Below are 18,888 nucleotides of genomic sequence, written 5' to 3' on the forward strand. Positions count from 1 at the left end.
GTCCTTAACAAGTAATTGTCATTTCTTGAGATCAATGAATGCATTTCAATTTATTGTAAATCTTTGTACATTGATGCTATGTTTGGTAAATTGAGAATCTAATAATCATATGCCAGTCCATTTTATAATCAACAAATTAGAGTTGTAATGATTTTTAAACTAAATATTGCTACTATTCAGCATTCATCTTGGAAACATGATTGTATGCATTTAAGGTTTGGCAGATTGTTTTAAGCCCAATGTAGGGAAAGCAACCTAAGTTTTCTGTTTTTCTTCCAACCTGTGTGGTCATCGCCTCATAATTCAACTGTTCCTGCTGCTTATTTGTCTTTCTAAGACATACCATGCTTTAGGAGTTTGAATCTACAGCTTTTTCACAGAACATCTCATTTTATTGTAATAGATTATGTAGGGGATGAAATCCTTGGAGACATAATAATCATTTTCTTAGCAGCAGTGATGATGTCACTGCAATGGAGGATGAGAAATTATCTAAAGATTTGATAGTCTCATGGGAGGGAGGAAGGGTGTTCATAATGGCAACTTAAGAAACCTAAGAACAGACATTTATAAAATGCAATGGAGTGTAAGAAATGTTCCAAGGAGGTCAATATTTTGAGACTTTTATAACAAGTAAAACCACTGTAAAACATCAGGGGACTCTTATATAAATGTTTTGACCTGAAACTTGAAACTATATGAAGTTTGGCTAATGTCAGAAGCCTGACAATAGGACTAGCATATAATTAGTCTAGTCTTTTTCTAGGCTCCTGAAGAAAAGGCTTTGTTTTCTTTCCAAAGTGTTTCTCATTTCTCTGTAGGTAGAGGTATGTGTGCTTTTATGTATGTGTTCATGCATGTGTTTGGGCCTGTATATATCTCTGTACACTTATCGAGAAGATAAGATTGGAGTTATGTTAAGAAGAAAAAGAGTGTTGAGGGTAAGTTTAACAAAAATGTGCATCCCCCCAAATAGGCTTCAGGCGTAAGGAGTACCATCTACATAAAAAGGGAACACACACTTTCTCTTAAAGTACCCAAAATTGAGCATTTTTAAAATTTGTTCAATGTCTATGTGATTCTCATCTTCACTCATGCAATGTAGATCTGTGATAAAAAATTCTGATAAATATGAAAACAAAAGAAACATCATGGATTGTCCATCTTTCTTTCTCTCTTCTTTCTTTCTTTCTTCTTTCTTTCTTTCTTTCTTTCTTTCTTTCTTTCTTTCTTTCTTTCTTTCTTTCTTTCTTTCTTTCTTTCTTTCTTTCTTTCTTTCTTTCTTTCATCTTTCTTTCTTTCTTTCTTTCTTTCTTCTTTCTTTCTTCCTTTCTCTCTTCTTTCTTTCTTTCTTTCTTTCTCTTTCTTTTCTTTCTTTCTTTCTTTCTTTCTTTCTTTCTTTCTTTCTTTCTTTCTTTCTTTCTTTCTTTCTTTCTTTCTTTCTTTCTTTCTTTCTTTCTTTCTTTCTTTCTTTCTTTCTTTCTTTCTTTCTTTCTTTCTTTCTTTCTTTCTTTCTTTCTTTTCTTCTTCTATCCTTCCTTCCTTTTTCTTCTTTCCTTCTTTTCTTTCTTTTTTTTTTTTTTGAAAGAACTTTGAACACTGGGAAGCAGAAGTATAAATTCAGAAAGACCTTAATCATTTTATTTCATACTTTGGTTTTAAAAGAAAATAAAGCTCAGTTCAAGAAATATGCAATATTTTGCCAAAGCGAGGGGAATCATTAAATATGGGATATTTGACTCCTACCTCATTCATTGGGTTCCCATTCTTTAATGCTGTTCTAATAAAGTTGGTACACTAGTCGATTCTCTGGAAAGAACTTTCTGGAAGCAAATCTGTCTGTAACTACTACAGCCTCTTCTTCGTAAATAAATCTATATGACATATACATATATAGAAAATCCCCAACTTTATACTGTTGAAGATCTAACAGAAACTTACAAAAGTGAAGTTACAGAGTTGTGACTTTTTTCTTCAAACACATTGTTTGTTTATACCTAGTTCTTATTTCCTAGTCCAGCTAAACCATATTTCACTCAAGTTGTGTGGTTTTGAGTGTTTGGGCTTTCCCTCCACACATTTTTTCCCTCTAAATTAAACGTGAATTATTGTTGTGTGACAAATTATTCAATACTAATATATATGGAGTATTTATTTTAACACATTAATTATGCAGAAATAATCACAAGAGTGTTTTGAAGCACATATTATTAGATATGTTTAAATCTTGAAGCTTTGTTAAATTGAAATTTAATTCAACTGAATCCAAGTAAAATAAAGATTATGCTTTTTGTTCTGTATTATATTAAAATGTGTATATGCGTTTTAATATTTTCTTCTTTCAAATTACATTTAGAAGTTGAACATTTTATTTAAAAAATATTCTATATAAACAGAAATTGCATACTTTAAATCCTGAAAATAATTATGGCCATGATACATAAACTTAATTTTGGCTCCTTCTCATATTATAGATATATAGTGATTGAAAATAACTGTGAATGGATGAGCTTACAAATATATGTGTGACACATATGTCTTCCTTTATCCTCTAAGAAATACCAAATAATTTTCCCAGATAGAAAATAAAGTCTCAGAACCCAAGAGAATATAAAGAAGAAAAAATAATATGAGTGTCACAATTAAAATATCATGTAAAATAACACATAATCATGTGAAATTATTAAAAAACTTTCTCTAGACAAGTGTCATTACCCCCAGAACCTCATCATCTAACACCCAGAATATTATAGGACTTTCCTACCTTCAGTTTTAATGTTCTCAAATATATCTTCTATTCTACTTTTGGAATGGTTTTGCTAAAAGAATATCTGATTGGTCTCTGCCCACCTTCAAATATTTCACCATGTCTACAGGTTAAAAATCTCCACTTAAAACTTAATACTCTGGCCACTCATTCCCTGATTACTTAGCTATTGCTACTCTACCTCAGAGTCACCCAATCAGCTCCTCCATGATGTTTCTGTTCCAATAGATACCTACAGTTTCACTAAAAGTTTCATGTCTCTATTTATGCCATACTTCTCAACTACACACAAACCCTATCTGAATACATCTTGATTTTTAAATATTGTCTACTAATAATGAGATTTTTCTCTGATGCCCATTGTGAGTTATACAGTATACACTATAGAGACCTTTTTTACTTTCAGTTGGTAAGCTCTATTTCCTTGTATGTAATATTAACTACAATGACTATATAAGATTTTATTAGTGTGCAAAAGTAGTAGACATCTTTTTTTTTAATTATTGAGACCATTGTGAGTTATAAGTCTTTCACAGTTGTATTTCAGGCATTTAGTGACAGTGATTTAGAACCATTCCCACCACCATTGTTGATATCCCTTCACATAATTTCCCAAATGCATACTATATCTCCACCCCAAGCCCCCAGGACTACCAGTGTAATAGATCCATTTTGTGTTAGCTTGCTATAGTTTGGGTCTCTTGATTCTATTAGACATCTTGATTTAAGACGAGAAAATTGAGGCATGATATTTTGCACAAGCCACACTTACTAATGTAAATAAAACTAAAGATTTGATCACACAATGTTCACCACATGGCCATTGCTCAATAAAGGAAAACCTATCAGTTGATTCTAGAATAAAATACATTTAAGGTAATACCCTAAGGTATAAAACATACTTTTTCTGATCATATTTCTGTTCTAATTTGAATGTCTGCAAACATATTACATCATCTCTCTGATTCTCAGTAATTTGTCTCATAAAATAAAGTATTTACAAAACTCCTTGCTTGTCAAAAAATATTGTCTTGAATATAATTACTTTTATGTAGTTATTTATATATTTTATTGTCATTCAATTCTTTAATTAAATTATTAAATTTTGATAGGTCTAATAATTACTTAAATATGCGTTTCTATCAATTTAGGGATTTAAGTGAGCTTTTATTTCTTATGAAAGTCTTGCTGCCTCCAATTTTCAGTTAAAAAGTATATTTTCAACTTTCAGCTACTGAAAACAACTTTGAAATATAAACCAGGAGATGTCAAAGTTATTAAAAAGGGAAATAATGAAGTCTAGGTTCATTATCTATCAATGCAATTTGGTTATATGCTAGATAATGTTCAGTTTGGGAGACAGCGCAATGAGTGTTCTGAAATTAAAAGTTACTTAACTTGTTAGATTTTCACAAATATGAAGTGAATTGGAGTGATAAAGGATAAATGATGAAGATAGAAAATCAAAAAAGTCTCACTATTTTCATATGCTTGAAATCCTACCTGGTGATGGATTTAACCAGAGCTTGCTGAAAAATTCAAGAAACCATGCACATTCAGCCACCAAAGTGGAAGGAATCATTTTCCAAAGCAAGAGAGTTTGGGGGTGCTAATATTTCAGTGTAGTATTGTTATAATCTAGGATAGTGCAATCAAAATTTTTTGGGGGGGTCACATCCCGTGACGCTCAGGGGTTACTCCTGACTGTGACTTCAGAAATCTCTCCTGGCTTAGCGGACTATATGTGATGGCAGGGGATCGAACCGCAGTCCTTCCTAGGTCAGCCTCGTGCAAGGCAAACACACTACCTCTGCGCCACCTCTCCGGCCCTGCAATCAAAACTTTTTGTAAATTGTGTGAATTAATTTTCAAATTGATGAAAGAAAGTTGGATGCAGAATTGAGTAGAATTCATCTTGGGTATTGTCTTTGAATATCAACATATCCAATGATGTTCAGAGTTCAGGATGTTGCTTCACTAAACTTTCCTAATCTCACACAAGATCCTTAGGAATACATAATGAAAAGAATAATGACGGGGAGGCATTTCCATAGTGTCCAACTTGTAGTACAGTCTAATGATATCTTGTACAAATAATCTATTTCTCCTCTTCTTGTGGTACTAAAATAGGAACATGTCCCTTTCCCATCTTCACCTTTTTGTTACAAAGACCAATAAAAAGTATGCATCTATTATTTATTTTGACAACATTTAAATTTTATTCATCCATTAAAGTTATTTTTATTTTACTTTTTTTTTTTTTTGGCCACTTCTAGTGACACTCAAGGGTTACTTCTGGCTATGCTCTCAGAAAATGCTCCTGGCTTGGAGAACCATATAGGACACTGGTGGGTCGAATTGCGGTCCTTTCTAGATTAGCAAGTGCAAGACAGATGTCCTACCACTTGCATCACAGCTCTGGCCCCTAAAGTTATTTTTAATGGAATTTTACCACACTCAGGAAATTTGTAAATGATTCAATAAGAATATATTACTACATTGACATCCATTCTCCTTCACTATTCAAAATAAAGCTGATCTATATATTTTAATTCAAAATCCAGTCTAAGATCACTTATTTTATGTGTCCTCTAGTTTTCTGTAATCTAGATTACTTAGCTAATTTACCCACCAATAAGAATTTTAAAGATTAAAGATTTTTAAGAGAATAAAATCAGTTTTGCTCAGAATTTTCTATCTGCATTTATCAGCTATTTATTCCTGATCAGATTCAAATCAACATTTGGACAAGAACATTATCTAAGCATGTAGTCCTTGCCATTTTATGATGTTTCAAAGAATAAAAGGTTAGTTTGCCCCTTCATTATTTGGGTTAAGCTTAATTCATATTTTAAAAGTTTTTTATCTGCACTGAAATATGTAGCCTCTTAAAGGAAATTGTTTAAGACATGATAATGTTCAAAACACATAAAGTTTTTTATGATTGAAGTGGCTACTATATTCCTTTTAATTTTAAAGTAAAAACAGGCTTCATTGGAAGGTACTGATGTAGGAGAAGGAGAAGATAAGAAAGGGAGAGAGTAATGTACTAAACAGAGAGATGGGGCTTCTCCAAAGGCAGAAAGAACCCCCATACACAACCCAGCATGAAAGTAGGAAGACAAGAAAGTCCATATCTCAAGATGGGAGATGCGAGTGATGCGTGCATGCAGGGACCAAACTCATGGGCCTAAAAAAGCCCATATCTGCCATTTCCCTTTGACATTCTCCTTGGCTGCTGCCTCAAATGTTTTGGGGAAAACCCGCTAGCTATTTTTACTGAAAAGGTTGATATTTATCAATTAGAAATCTGTTGAATACTAGTTAGTATAGAAAGAACATGAAAATGATTTAAAACTTTTCAGCCTCATAAAGGTAGAACTATAGTTAATTAACTAGAAATGTGGTTAAGAGGTTAAGAAAATTTCCTTGCATGCAGCTAAACCCAACTAATCATGACATTTCAAGTAATGATTGTACTGAGGTGTGAGTACTCACTGCCTCTGACCCTACTTGCCTCCAGCACTAATGAGGTGGCATGGGTAATGACAGACAGACACTAAAGGGTCTGAGCAGGATCACATCCTTAGGCCTCTACACTGAGGAATTGATGAGAGAGGTCCCATACAGAATTCCTAGTGCTTGGGAATTGCCATCCAACAACAACAACAAAAAATGATTAGTAAACATATTTCTTTTTAAACAGTTATTTTCCATGTTATTTTTCACATGTTCAGTTACATTTCCCCCCCCAAATTATCTTCTATGTGGCATTAGGTTATTGAATAAAGCTCTAATCACTGGTAATATCAGGACATGTTTTTGGATTTAAATTTTTAATTAATTTTCATTGATCGAGGTTATGTTATTTACAATTCTGTTGTTTATAATTTGGTGGTTTTTCACAGACATCATTCTAAAGATAGCCGTTCTTGGAACTAATGGAAAATTTGTATTAGTAAAGTTGAATGATGTTGAATTATATACTATTATTATATTCTTTTGTATTATTTGTTCTGCTCATTTTGGGGGTAAAGTCATAGTCAGCTTAGAACTGATTAGAACTGATTTTATATGAGGAGATTAATGAAATTTTTTAAGCAAGATACCCCTCCAAAGTTGAAAATATAGAATTGATCATTTAGTGTCTTTTTGCATGAGTTTTACTTTTGACTAAGGTCTTTATAAGAAGCAGTTTGATATAATGAATAAAACTTATAGGGGTTAAAAGAAATGACTAGAGTCTTAGATTTTTAGGTACTTCTGTGAATGACCTGGAATAAATTACTTCACTTTTCCAAAACTTATATCCTCAGAAATAAAATAAGGACCTAAAGATTAAGGTCTTTTTCAGTACAAAATATTCATTAAAAAATCAAAGTTCTCCCATGTCATATGTGCATTTCAAGGACAAAACACATCAATGTGGATTGAAAAGAAATCTCTCAAGACACCTATGTGAATTTAAGCCCTGCATTTTTGTAAGTGTTGCAGAACTTATTTCACTCTTTTTATGAAAATTTTTCTATTATTCTGGTTCTCTAAGCTGCATGATCTTGGCAGCAACTGGTAGCAAATGTGTTGAAAATTAGGAGAAGAAACTTATTTTCTTAAGCAATTTTGGAATGATCAAGATAGGAAAAAATCATACTCATTGATCTTCAATTGGTAGAATTCTAAGACTCAAAATTGGTATTCTAGAAACTTATAAATTGGGAAAGGTTGCTGAAACTGCAAGCACTGAAAACTTTCTCTAGGAAAGTTTAAGAAGATTTGCTGTGATCTGCTGCTCTGAATCTTCTTAGTAAATCCATTCCTGAAAATATGAATTTTTTTGGTTATAGTAAAATATATGTTGTTCCCTATCATGTGCAATCTTTGGTGAAAAATCTAGGGATGTGCATAGTTACAAAATAGTGTGTTCATACATCCTCTTTCATACGAATGGGGATAGATGGAGATGAAAAGTAGACAGGACAATTTAAAGGCTGTTGATCATAGTAGTTCATTCATGAATAGGGTGACATAACCAATTGCTAGAGGTTAGTACCTGACAAGAAAGTATCTTAATTTGATATTAAATGACAAATTGGAATTAGCTGGAAAAATCGTTGAAAGTAAAAGCTAGGTAAAAGAATAGCATATGTGAAAACACAGATGTCGGAACCAGCATATCTTGTTTAGTAAACTTCAAGTAGCTAGGTATTTCTTAAGCACAAGTGTAAAAAGATTAGACATGATGAAAAATGATGCTACAAAGCTAAAAAGAACCAGACAGCTAGTAGTATCTGTAAAACAATGGTTTGGCTCATCCCAAACTATTTTGAACTTTTTATTTAATCTATGATTACACTTTATATTTAAATATGAGCAAGTGTATCTAGAATGTACAAGCCACTGTGGGTGGAAAAACATTCCATCAAACTCTATTTCAAACCAATCAACAAAGTTCTGGCCTCAGAACTTTATGATATAAAATTTTTGCAGATGACTGTTTCAGAGTAATAGTTTTAATGAAGTGTTATATTCTTTTTTTTTCTGTATTTCTAAATGTGTAATTATTTTATTTAAGCACTGTGGTTACTCAATAGTTCATGGTTGAGCTTCACTCATAGAATATACATCATCCTTCACTAGTGAACATTTTCTGCCCCCAATTTGCCCAGTTTCCATCCCGCTCACACTCCCCCACCTGTCCCTGGAGCAGACATTCTCTCTTTTTCTCTCCTTTTGTAACATTGTCCTTTGCATTACTCCTAATGAAGGGTCACCATGCACATCACTTTTTTGAGGGGAAGTCACAGCTGGTGGTGTTCAGGTCTTATTTCTGGCTCTACACTCAGACATCACTCCTGGGGTGCCAAGAATTGAACCTGGGTTGGATGCATGCAAGACAAACTCCCTGCCCACTTTACTATCTAGCACTGTTCCCCCAAAATGTTATATACTTCAACATTTTAAACTGTGGTGTAGATAAGAGTAATTTTTCTATTTTTTTCAAAGATAGACTATTCTTTCATATATCAAAAGACATACATGGATTTTATTATCAGTAAGGAAAGTGAAATTATATGTTCATAAAGTAACACAGTTTCTTCCTTAGATTTACTGATCCTGCAAAATTATTCCATGTTGACTTCCATGTGCCCAAACTGGGTTCAGTTACAAGAACCACATGATGCAGTCCTGGGGATCCCATACTGCTTTGATTACCTAGCTATTCATTACTCTGTTATCCAAGAATCTCTGATGAGGCTTTTTAAATTTTTTGTAAATTAAAAAAATTTGTGAAATCATAACTTACTAAGAATAACCAAATAAATTACTTTTTTTAAAATATTTATATGTGACCCATTGCATACTCATAGCCCATAGAGTGGTAAAGAAAGCAATGGATTCATCTGACTTTGAGAGTGAATGAGGTTCTTTAGGGGACAGTAAGGGAATCAGGAATGGTTTCTTGGAGGTAATATTGGGGATTTGTGAAATATGAGTTAAGTGTTCATGGGAAAATATGGCAAATGATAACAGAGAAAAAAACTCAGAAGTGGGAGATATCTTGTCTTCAAGTTTGACAAATATCTTCTATGTGGGGGTTGAGTGTGCTACAAGAAAAAGGAAGGTCATATCAATGATAAGGATTTTGGACTCTATCTTACACTAATTGTGATGAGAGATAAGCATACTGATGTTTTTAGTCGAGAGAATAATTTGCTCGTGTTCACTGAGGCCTTACAGAACTTATAGCTACACATTGTCCAAGTACAACAAGAGAAAGTATTTCCTCTGGAAAAAAAACCCGAGATAATTCTCTCAATGATTTTCAACCTTCTGCTCACCCTTTCCTCTCTCTCTGTCTTCCCCTAAGGGACACTGAAAAGAACATTTCTTGCTTTTATTTGATTAGGAATACAATGAGAACTAATCTAAATAACTTGATCTTGTTTATACTGTAAAATCATCAGTTATGAACACAAATTTTACAATATTTAGAATTAACTGTTATGCTTACTTATTATATAAAGAAAGCCCCTAAACTGAGATGGCTGTTGAACTGATCATTCAGGTAGCAGAAGATTATCCAGAGGTCAGTGAATTATTCAGGAAGCAACACATGATATAAGAAAATCCCAATCTTTTTAAGAGGTTGGTTTTTGTTTGTTTGCTTGTCTTGTTTATTTGTTTGGTTTTTTTTTTACCTTTTTTAATTTTAGTCAAAGTGGGTTACAAATATTTCAATGTAATATTTTGGGTACATAGTGATGGTGAATCTGGGGCATTCTACAACCAATATTGTCCTCCCTCCACCCTCCACCAGCATCTTATATCCCCCTCTTTTAGCCCCCAGGCTGCTAGTATAGGTGGTCTTCTCTGTGTCTAGTATGTTGTGAATTGGGTATAGATTCTGTTGTCATTGGCTTTGGATTTGTTGCTTAAGTTTGAACCTTTTCTTTTTCTATTTAATGTTTATATGACTTTTTGGTCTTGGTGTCCTCCATTATTCTCCCCTCCATTTGTGAGGCAGAGCAAGATGGTTCAAATTTTGTTGTTTGAAGGAAAGAGAAAAAAAAATAATAATAAAATAAAATGGGGCAAAAATCGAACAAGCAAAAAACGAGAGGAGTCCTTCTAGAGGCTATATCTATCAGTTTAAGAGCAGAAAGAAAAAAAGAACAAAAAAAATAACAACAGTACAAAAACAAATTAAAAATAAATTCAAAGATAAAAAAAATCAAACAAAAAACTCAAAAAGCACCAGAGCAATATAGACAGCAACCATACAATAACCACAGTCCTGAAATAGAAAACAAAATAAAGCCCAAAAGAAAGAAGAAAAAAAAAAAAAACAGCAACAGGCAACAACAATAACAAAATTAAAAAAAAAAAGGAAAAATATTCGATTTGCGCTTCTCTCTTTTTTTTTTTCTTGCATAGACACAGTAAACATTGAGGAGATTAGGAAGGGAATTTCCTTGGCCTAAGAGATACAGGGTTTCTCCACCCTTGAAGTATACTGTCATGGGAATAACTACAGGCTGCATACATGATCTTTTACTTTCCCCCAGGTCCTTCTGTAGTGTCTGGAAACTTTCTGCTCTGTCATGGGTGATAAAATCATGCCTCTGTAGCTAGAAATATTGATATTTGCACAAGTCGAAGAATGGAGCCTAGAATGGTACCCTCTAACAGAGAGGATAAAGATTTCATTACATTTTTGAATTGAATATTAGTTTCTAGAAATAGTTGTGTAATTTGAAAGGACACATGAATGTTTGAGTCTAGGTTCCTTTGTATGACTTAATGATCTGATGTCTCATTTGGACTATACAGCATGTCATTGAATACATTTTATTCCAAGATCTATTTCTTCAAAGGGCTAATAGGTGACACAAATTTTCCATTTTCATTATAGTAGTTCAACTAGTTTCAGTTCATAAATGCTGGACACATTTAAAATCAGAAAAAAAAAGGTGGTGCTTGAATTAAATAATTACATTAAAGAGCACAATTAAGTCATGGAGATTAAAATATTGCTACATCTATTGAAATAAAGACTTCTCTTTTGAGGGAGCACATCCAGTGGGCTCAGGGGTTACTCCAGGCTCTGTGCTCAGAAATTGCCCCCAACTTGGGGGACCATTTGGGATGCTGAGGATCAAACCTGAGTCAGTTCTAGGTCAGCTGTGTGCAAGGCAAATGCCGTATCACTCACGGTGCTACCACACTGGCCCAGTCTGTTTAAAAACTTTCAAACAGGTTGTTGTTTTTGGTTTTGTATGTGAACCACACATTGTAATATTCAGGAATTACTGCTTGGTCTGCACTTAAGAATTCCTCCTGGCCTTGCTCTGGGAATCATATGGGAAGATGGTGATTCAATCTTGGTCAGCTGTATGTAAGTCAAGCATGTTACTCGCAATATATTCTCTTGATATCAAACTCCAAACAATTTGAACTCATTTTATAAGTTGATTAATATTACTTGATGTATGTGCTGGATATGCTATAGAGAGTATACAAAGATGACTAAGAAATTTATACTCCTGTTAGATGCTTAGATGTGGCAAAGAAGAAAAGGTACATACATGGATAATAAAATCATATAAGGTAAAGGGGTGATATACCAGAATTAAACAATTTACTGTCAATATCCAAGGATAACAGAGAGAAGAAATATTTCCCTGTGGAACATCTGTATGTGCCATTGGGACTGTGTCATTTTTCACGTGTAAACATATAGAGAGGTATATTTAGATATGTGACAGCACACAATTGTACTTGGCAATTCTAACCTGAAAATAATAAAATGCCTCCCCTCCCCTCCCCTCTCCTTCCCTCCCTCCTCCTCCCCTCCCCTCTCCTCTCCTTCACATTTGTTGGAAAGACAGAGTTCAAAGAAGGGAGGAAACAGTCGGTCACAAAATAGACATGCATTGAGAAAGCTGGTCTTTTGAATCCTGATACTATATTTAATGGTTTCTTTCCATCCCTTTTCAGGTTGCATTTAAAGGGCCACAGTGGGACAGCAGGAAAGCAGAGCAGCCTCATTTTACATGGTGCTAATTTCAGCACTAAGGATGCTGATAATGACAACTGCATGTGCAAATGTGCCCTCATGCTCACAGGAGGTAAGAACTATGGGATTAGTTTCTAAATTACATTTTAAGGGTTTGGGCTTGATGTTTTGTTTGTTGTTGTTGTTATTGTTTTTACATGTATGTGAAAAGACTGTGCTGTTCTGGTTAGGAACTTCAAAGCAAGTTCTTAGGAATCATGCTGCTTTCACCAATTTGTCATATCTTGCAAAGATAAGTGAAATAATCTAATATGTGGTTTTCTTCTTCTGACTTCACTTTACCTAACCTCTTCAAGTTTTTTGTTTGTTTTTGTTTTGAAACACACGGAAAATTATGTCTTGGTTTATAGCTGGCTAGTATTCTATAAAAGATATAAGGCATCTTTTTCCAGCATCTTTTAATGGAAACGAGGTTTTCTATATCTTAGCTATCATAGACAACAGCTGGAACAACTTACGGTGGGAAAAGTTTTAAATTAGTGATTTCACTCTTCAGCAGAAGATATTGCTGAATATCTGATACTTCTATTTTTGATTGCTGCTTATTTTTTAGAAAGCTGTATACTTCTTTCTGTGGAGTTTCCATTTCTTCGACACCTTTGACACACCTTTTTTACTGATATTTTTGTTTTATAACATTCTTATATATACCATGGATGTTAATCCCTTATTGAATTTATAATATGTAAATATATTTTCCTTTCAGTTGGCTAAAATATTCTTTTACCATGCAGAAACTTGAAATTTGATATATTTCTAGTTATTCTTTTTTACTTTCAATCCCTTGTTCATGGAGTCAGCTGTCTCAGGAAATGTGTGATATTGATATATATCATATGATATATAACCTGTGTTTTCATCTTTGTATTTTATAACTAATGGCCTTTTATTTAGGCCATTATTCATATTAAATTTCTTTTTGTATATGAAGTAAAGACTGATTGGGTTTAATTTTTCGCATATAATTATCTAATTTTCAGTACTATTTCTTTAAAAGATTTTCCTTTTCCAAGCCAATACATCCTATAGGGCACATACTTTGTTCAAGACTGACTTGTATTTGATCCCCAGAACCCCATCTGGTCTCTTGAGCCCACAGAACTGATGCTGGCATAATCCCAGTGATTACCAACTAATCTTGCTCTCAGAGCCAAGACTAAACCCTGAGCACTTCTGCGTGTGGCAAAATATTTCCTTTTCCTATTGCAAAGGATAACTATTATTATAGAATAAGTGTTTGAATAAGTGCGAGTTTATTTCTAGGTTTTCTTAATCAATTTACCTTGATTTATGTGTCTATTTGGTCTATTATGTGTCTATTATGCATCCACTTGGTAACAGTTTGAAGTCAGACAATATCATGCCTCTGATTTTCTTCTTTTCTCTCATTATTGATTAGTTATTTGAGGTTCTTGTGTGAAACTTACACCATTTTAGTGGTTTCATTGTATTTCCATTAAATATCATTGGAATTTGAATAGAAACCACATTGAATCTATATATATATTGCTTTACAAGTCTATTAATTATTTTATTCCATGACAATGGATTATCTTTTCATCTCTTTGACTTTTTTTTTTTAAATTTATGGGCCACACCTGTCAGTGCTCAGGAGTTACTCCTAGCTTTACACTCTGAAATTACTCCTGGCAGGCTCAGAGAACCACATGGGATGCCGGGGATCAAATCTGGGCCCTTCTTGGGTTGTCCCTTGCAAGGCAAAAACCCTACCTCTGCGATATCTCTCCAGCCCTCAGTCTGATATCTTCTAATAGTGCCTTACAGTTTTTATTGTATAGACCATTTTTACTTCCTTAGTAAAGTTTATGTATAAATATTTAATTATTTTGATGCAGTTATAAATGCTATTATTGTTTTCTTGATTTTTAATCACTGTTTTCATATTGAAATGAAAGTGATTCTTTTATATTGATCTTGTAGCTTGCCCACTTGATTGTACTCACTTATTTTTGACTGTTTTTATAAGTAATGTCTTTACAGTTTTCTATTTAAATATATCATCTGAAATGAATAATTATTTTATTTTATTATAATTTAAATAATTTACAAAGGATTAGAAAAGCAAGAGCATTAAAGAAATGATTAGCAGGGGCTGGAGCGTGGCACCGAGTGGTAAGGCATCTGCCTTTCTGCCTTGCGGCCCTAGCCTAGGTAGGACAGACCGCAGTTCGATCCCCTGGAGTCCCATATGGTCCCCCAAGCCAGGAGGATTTCTGAGCGCATAGCCATGAGAACCCCCTAAGCGTCACAGGGTGTGGCCCAAACAAACAAACAAACAAACAAACAAACAGAACTGATTAGCAGAAAACTCAAGACATTGGAGAGGGCCTATTCATTAGCAGTTGGTCATCAAGAAAGAGAAATAGAGTGAACTTCATCTCCCTAACATTAAGAAAAATCCTGAAGATTATTTTTGTTTGTTTTATTGGGCCACACCGAGTGACGCTCAGGGGTTTCTTCTGGCTAGCTCTATGTGCTCAGAAATCACTCCTAGATTGGGGGACCATATAGGATACCAGGGATCGAACGGAGGTCCATCCTGGGTGAGCCGCATGCAAGGCAAAAGTGCTATCGCTCGCCCCTTTATTTTATTTTTTAATAATAATTTTTTATTTTTATTGTGACCAAAGTGCATTACAAATCCTTCACTGCATCATTTATGGTACATAGTGACAATGAATGAGGGGCATTCCCACCACTAGTGCTGTCCTCCCTCCGCCCCTGTTCCCAGTATGCATCCCATATCTCCCTCCTCTACCCGCCAGAATGCTAGTGCAACTGGTCTCCACTTTATAGCTTGTTGTAGTTTGAGCATCTATTCCACCGTCATTGGAGATAAAAAAGGATAAAAAAAAGGGGAGGAAAAAAATTTGGTGACAACTACCAAAAAAAGAAAGAAGAGAGAAAACAAAAAGAAAAGAAAAATGGAAGAAAAAAGGAAAAAATGGGCCCGACATATAAAATTAAAAATAAATCTCTAAATAATAACCACAAGCATGAAAAAGAAAGAGAAAAGTGGAAGAAAAAAGAGAAGGGAAGTAAAGTAAAAAACTAACAAATCAAAATAAAACAAGAAAAAGTATGGTTCCTGGAGTGGTAGGGTTTGGCGTTCCCCCACTTTTTTTTTTTTTTTTTTGCATAGGCACAGTAAGCATTGGGGAAGAAAGGAAATTCCCGTGGCCTAAGAGATTCGGGGTTTCTCCATCCTTGAAACATACCATCATGGGATCAACCCCTGGCTCCATATATACTCATTACCCCATCCCAAAGGCTTTTTTGTGATGCCAGGAAAGTTTCCTCTCGGTTGTGTGTGAGAAAATCAAGCCACTGTAGCTAGCGATCTTGGTATTTTCGCAGGTTATAGGTCAGGGTCTAGGATAGAGTCTCTAGGTTCTAGAGGTTCCTATCCATCGTTGTTGTTGTGTTCAGTCTTCTGTAACACTTGCTCCCTGTTTTCGTTTAGTCCCTAAGCCAAAGCCGAGGATATTATGGATCCAAAGGTTCTGCTCAGTCTCTGTTGTCCAAGTTGGACCTCTGCAATAAGACATCTTGTTGTTGTTGTTTTTTATGTGTCCTGGGCTACAGTCTAGGGTAGGGTTTTCCTTATTAGTCCCAAGGTAGGCTCTGTTCAGTAACGGTTGTCAAAGTCAGTTAGAATAATTTATTTTATTTTAATCCAAAGTAGAATTAATTCTTCTCATTGTCTCTCAATATTCTTTTTTTTGTTTGTTTTTGGTTTTTGGGTCCCACCCAGCAGTGCTCAGGGATTACTCCTGGCTCTAGGCTCAGAAATCGCCCCTGGCAGGCACAGAGGACCATATGGGATGCTGGGATTCGAACCACCGTCCTTCTGCATGAAATGCAAACGCCTTACTTCCATGCTATTTCTCCAGCCCCTATCAATATTCTTATATATTTTTTATGGAATAATTTTTTCTTCTTACCTCTTGGAAGCTATAAATATAATTATCTACTTTAATATACCAAGACAAAAGGACTTTGATTCTACAGTTTCCTATCTATTTTAATATTGAAATACACTTCATTTTATTATACTTTTATAAATAATTTTTCATACCAAATAAATACAACACATAAAAGACAAATGGCAGATTTTTTCAAGTGATTCTTTAGAAAAGTATTTCAATATGTTCATATTTCTGTCATAATAATGAAAATACAAAGCAAAGCAAAGAAGAAAATGCATATCTTGCCTGTCAATGAGAAAATTTGCTTAAAGTTATGATTATATTTATGCTTCAGATGACTGAACTTTGCATTTTATTTTTATCCTGAATCATTCAGGGACCTACTCCTTATATACCAACAAACACATATGTTGGAGAATTTTTTTCTACTTATTGCTTGGGCTAAAATAATCTAAATAGATGTACTCTTGCAATAAATTCTGTTCAGCTATCAAATATTCTTTTGAAAGAAAACAGGTCTTACTTCACTTTGCAAAGTTATAATGTGGAATTTAAATAAATAAGAACTGGAGAGCATAAAGATGAATATCATTGACAGTCCAGGTAGTTTGAATTTTGCTTGAAACACATGTTCTACTGAGTTACCTCAAGTCACCTCTCTTTTTTCTCTATCCTACTTTTTCATAGAACCATTTTCTTGAGCTAATTACTTTCTTTTCTACTTCTAAATGTTTATTGGTATCCATTGCCTGTTTTACTTTACTTTTTAAAGTTTAGCTCAACTCAGGTCAAATGTTAATAATAGTTCTAATGTTATGATTTTCATATACAGTTACCTATTTTAGAGTGTCTTTGAGGCTGAACACATAGTTTATAATCCATTGAGTACATAGCTCATAGAGTACATTATCCATAATGTATGCAGAAGGCCCAAATCCAATCCTCAGTACCACATGTTTCCGAGCACTACCAGGAGTGGCCCCCATATACCAAGTTTGGGGTAGTCTCCAATCACCATTTTGGGTTTTCTCACCCAAAATAAAGTATCTTGTAAATTGTAAGATTTAGTGATTTTTCAAAGAACAGAAGTGAACTGTTCTTTGTTTTCATCAATTAATATAGATTTTAACTTATTTTATATGTATCTTTGTTTCTTCTAAAAGGAAGCAAAATATGTTGCCTGCTAAATGTCCTAAATAGTTTTCTTCAAGTATAGAAAGGGAATTGATTTGGAGGCTATTAAAATTTTAAATTAAAATTAAAATGCAGTAAAGCCTAAATAAGGTAGGACATTTTAATCTTCTTCATTCTTTAAATTAAAATGCAGTGTGGCCTAAATTTAAATTAAATAAGGTAGAACATTTGAATCTTCTTCGTTCTTTCTTAATTTTATACTTCCTGACCTCTATCTATCAAGTTTACACAGTAATTATTAAGAACCAATTGTTATCATGAAGAGAGCAATAGAGAATAGGTCTTGCATTTATTAAGAGATAGTAGGAATTTAAAATACATTGAATTCAAACCTTACTAACCTGTTCTAAAGAAAAATTATGAGACATCATAAGACATCATGTTTTGAAGAAGGGAGAAACAATTTAAAGGGATCAATGACTGGAAAGAATTTTCAGGGAAGACTTTGTATGTTTAAGAACAAAATAAAAATTATGTATTCAGAGAAAATCACTTATGCCCGTATTGTAGACCTAGAAAAGATGTCTCCTTCCTCTCTCTCTCTCTCTCTCTCTCTCTCTCTCTCTCTCTCTCTCTCTCTCTCTCTCTCTCTCTCTCTCTCTCTCTCTCTCTCTCTCTCCTCTCCCCCCTTTCTCTCTTGCTTTTGGGGGCACACCTGGCAGTACTCAGGGGTTACTCCTGGCTCTGCGCTCATGAAGTCTCAGGGGACCATTTAAGATGCCATATGGGATGGAACACGGGTTGGGTCGACCACATACAAGGCTAACGCCCTACCCCCATTGTGCTTGTGTTCTGGCCCTCCCCATTCTCTTCTCTCTTCTTTCTCCTGGTTTTCTAATTCAATTATTTGAAGCACTCATTGGAACTGGAATGTGGAGAAATATCTAGTTTTAAGTCACAAGTTGTAATTCTTACTGTTGCATGAAAACAGTGTGTTCTTTTTTTATTTTCCCTCTGTTTTTTTGGGCCACACCCGGTGACGCTCAGGGGTTACTCCTGGCTAGGCGCTCAGAAATCACTACTAGATTGGGGAACCATATGGGACGCCAGGGCATCGAACCGCTGTCCTTCCTAGGCTAGCATGGGCAAGGCAGACTCCTTACCCCTTGTGCCACTGCACCCGCCCCCAAACAGTGTGTTCTTAATTAAGAAAGTACATTTGTATCAAAAGACATAGGCTTGAGAATAGTAAAGTGAGCAAGCAAGTTGTCTTGCATGAGAATGACCTGGATTTGATTCCCAGCACCTCTTATGGTCTCCTAAATTTCTGAGCCCAGATCCAGAAATAAGCTCTAAACACTGCTGGGTGTGGCACAAAAGCAAAACAAAAATAAATTATTCAATATTTTGCATCACTTTTTTTCAGTAATATTGGTATTGGTTTTATCTGTTTAAGGTAA

At 34.3% G+C, this 18,888-nt stretch overlaps 1 protein-coding gene across 1 annotated transcript in view; it reads left to right on the forward strand.

Annotated features, from left to right (window-relative positions):
- Nucleotides 1-18,888, forward strand: part of ANGPT1 (angiopoietin 1) — a 272,220-nt gene that overhangs the window by 245,335 nt on the left and 7,997 nt on the right. Inside the window, exon 8 of the mRNA XM_049773961.1 lies at nt 12,266-12,396. Within this exon, the coding sequence (XP_049629918.1) occupies nt 12,266-12,396 (131 nt within the window). The remainder of the gene's footprint in view (nt 1-12,265; nt 12,397-18,888) is intronic.

The sequence above is a fragment of the Suncus etruscus genome, chromosome 5, assembly GCF_024139225.1.
Source record: "Suncus etruscus isolate mSunEtr1 chromosome 5, mSunEtr1.pri.cur, whole genome shotgun sequence".
NCBI classification, from domain to species: domain Eukaryota; kingdom Metazoa; phylum Chordata; class Mammalia; order Eulipotyphla; family Soricidae; genus Suncus; species Suncus etruscus.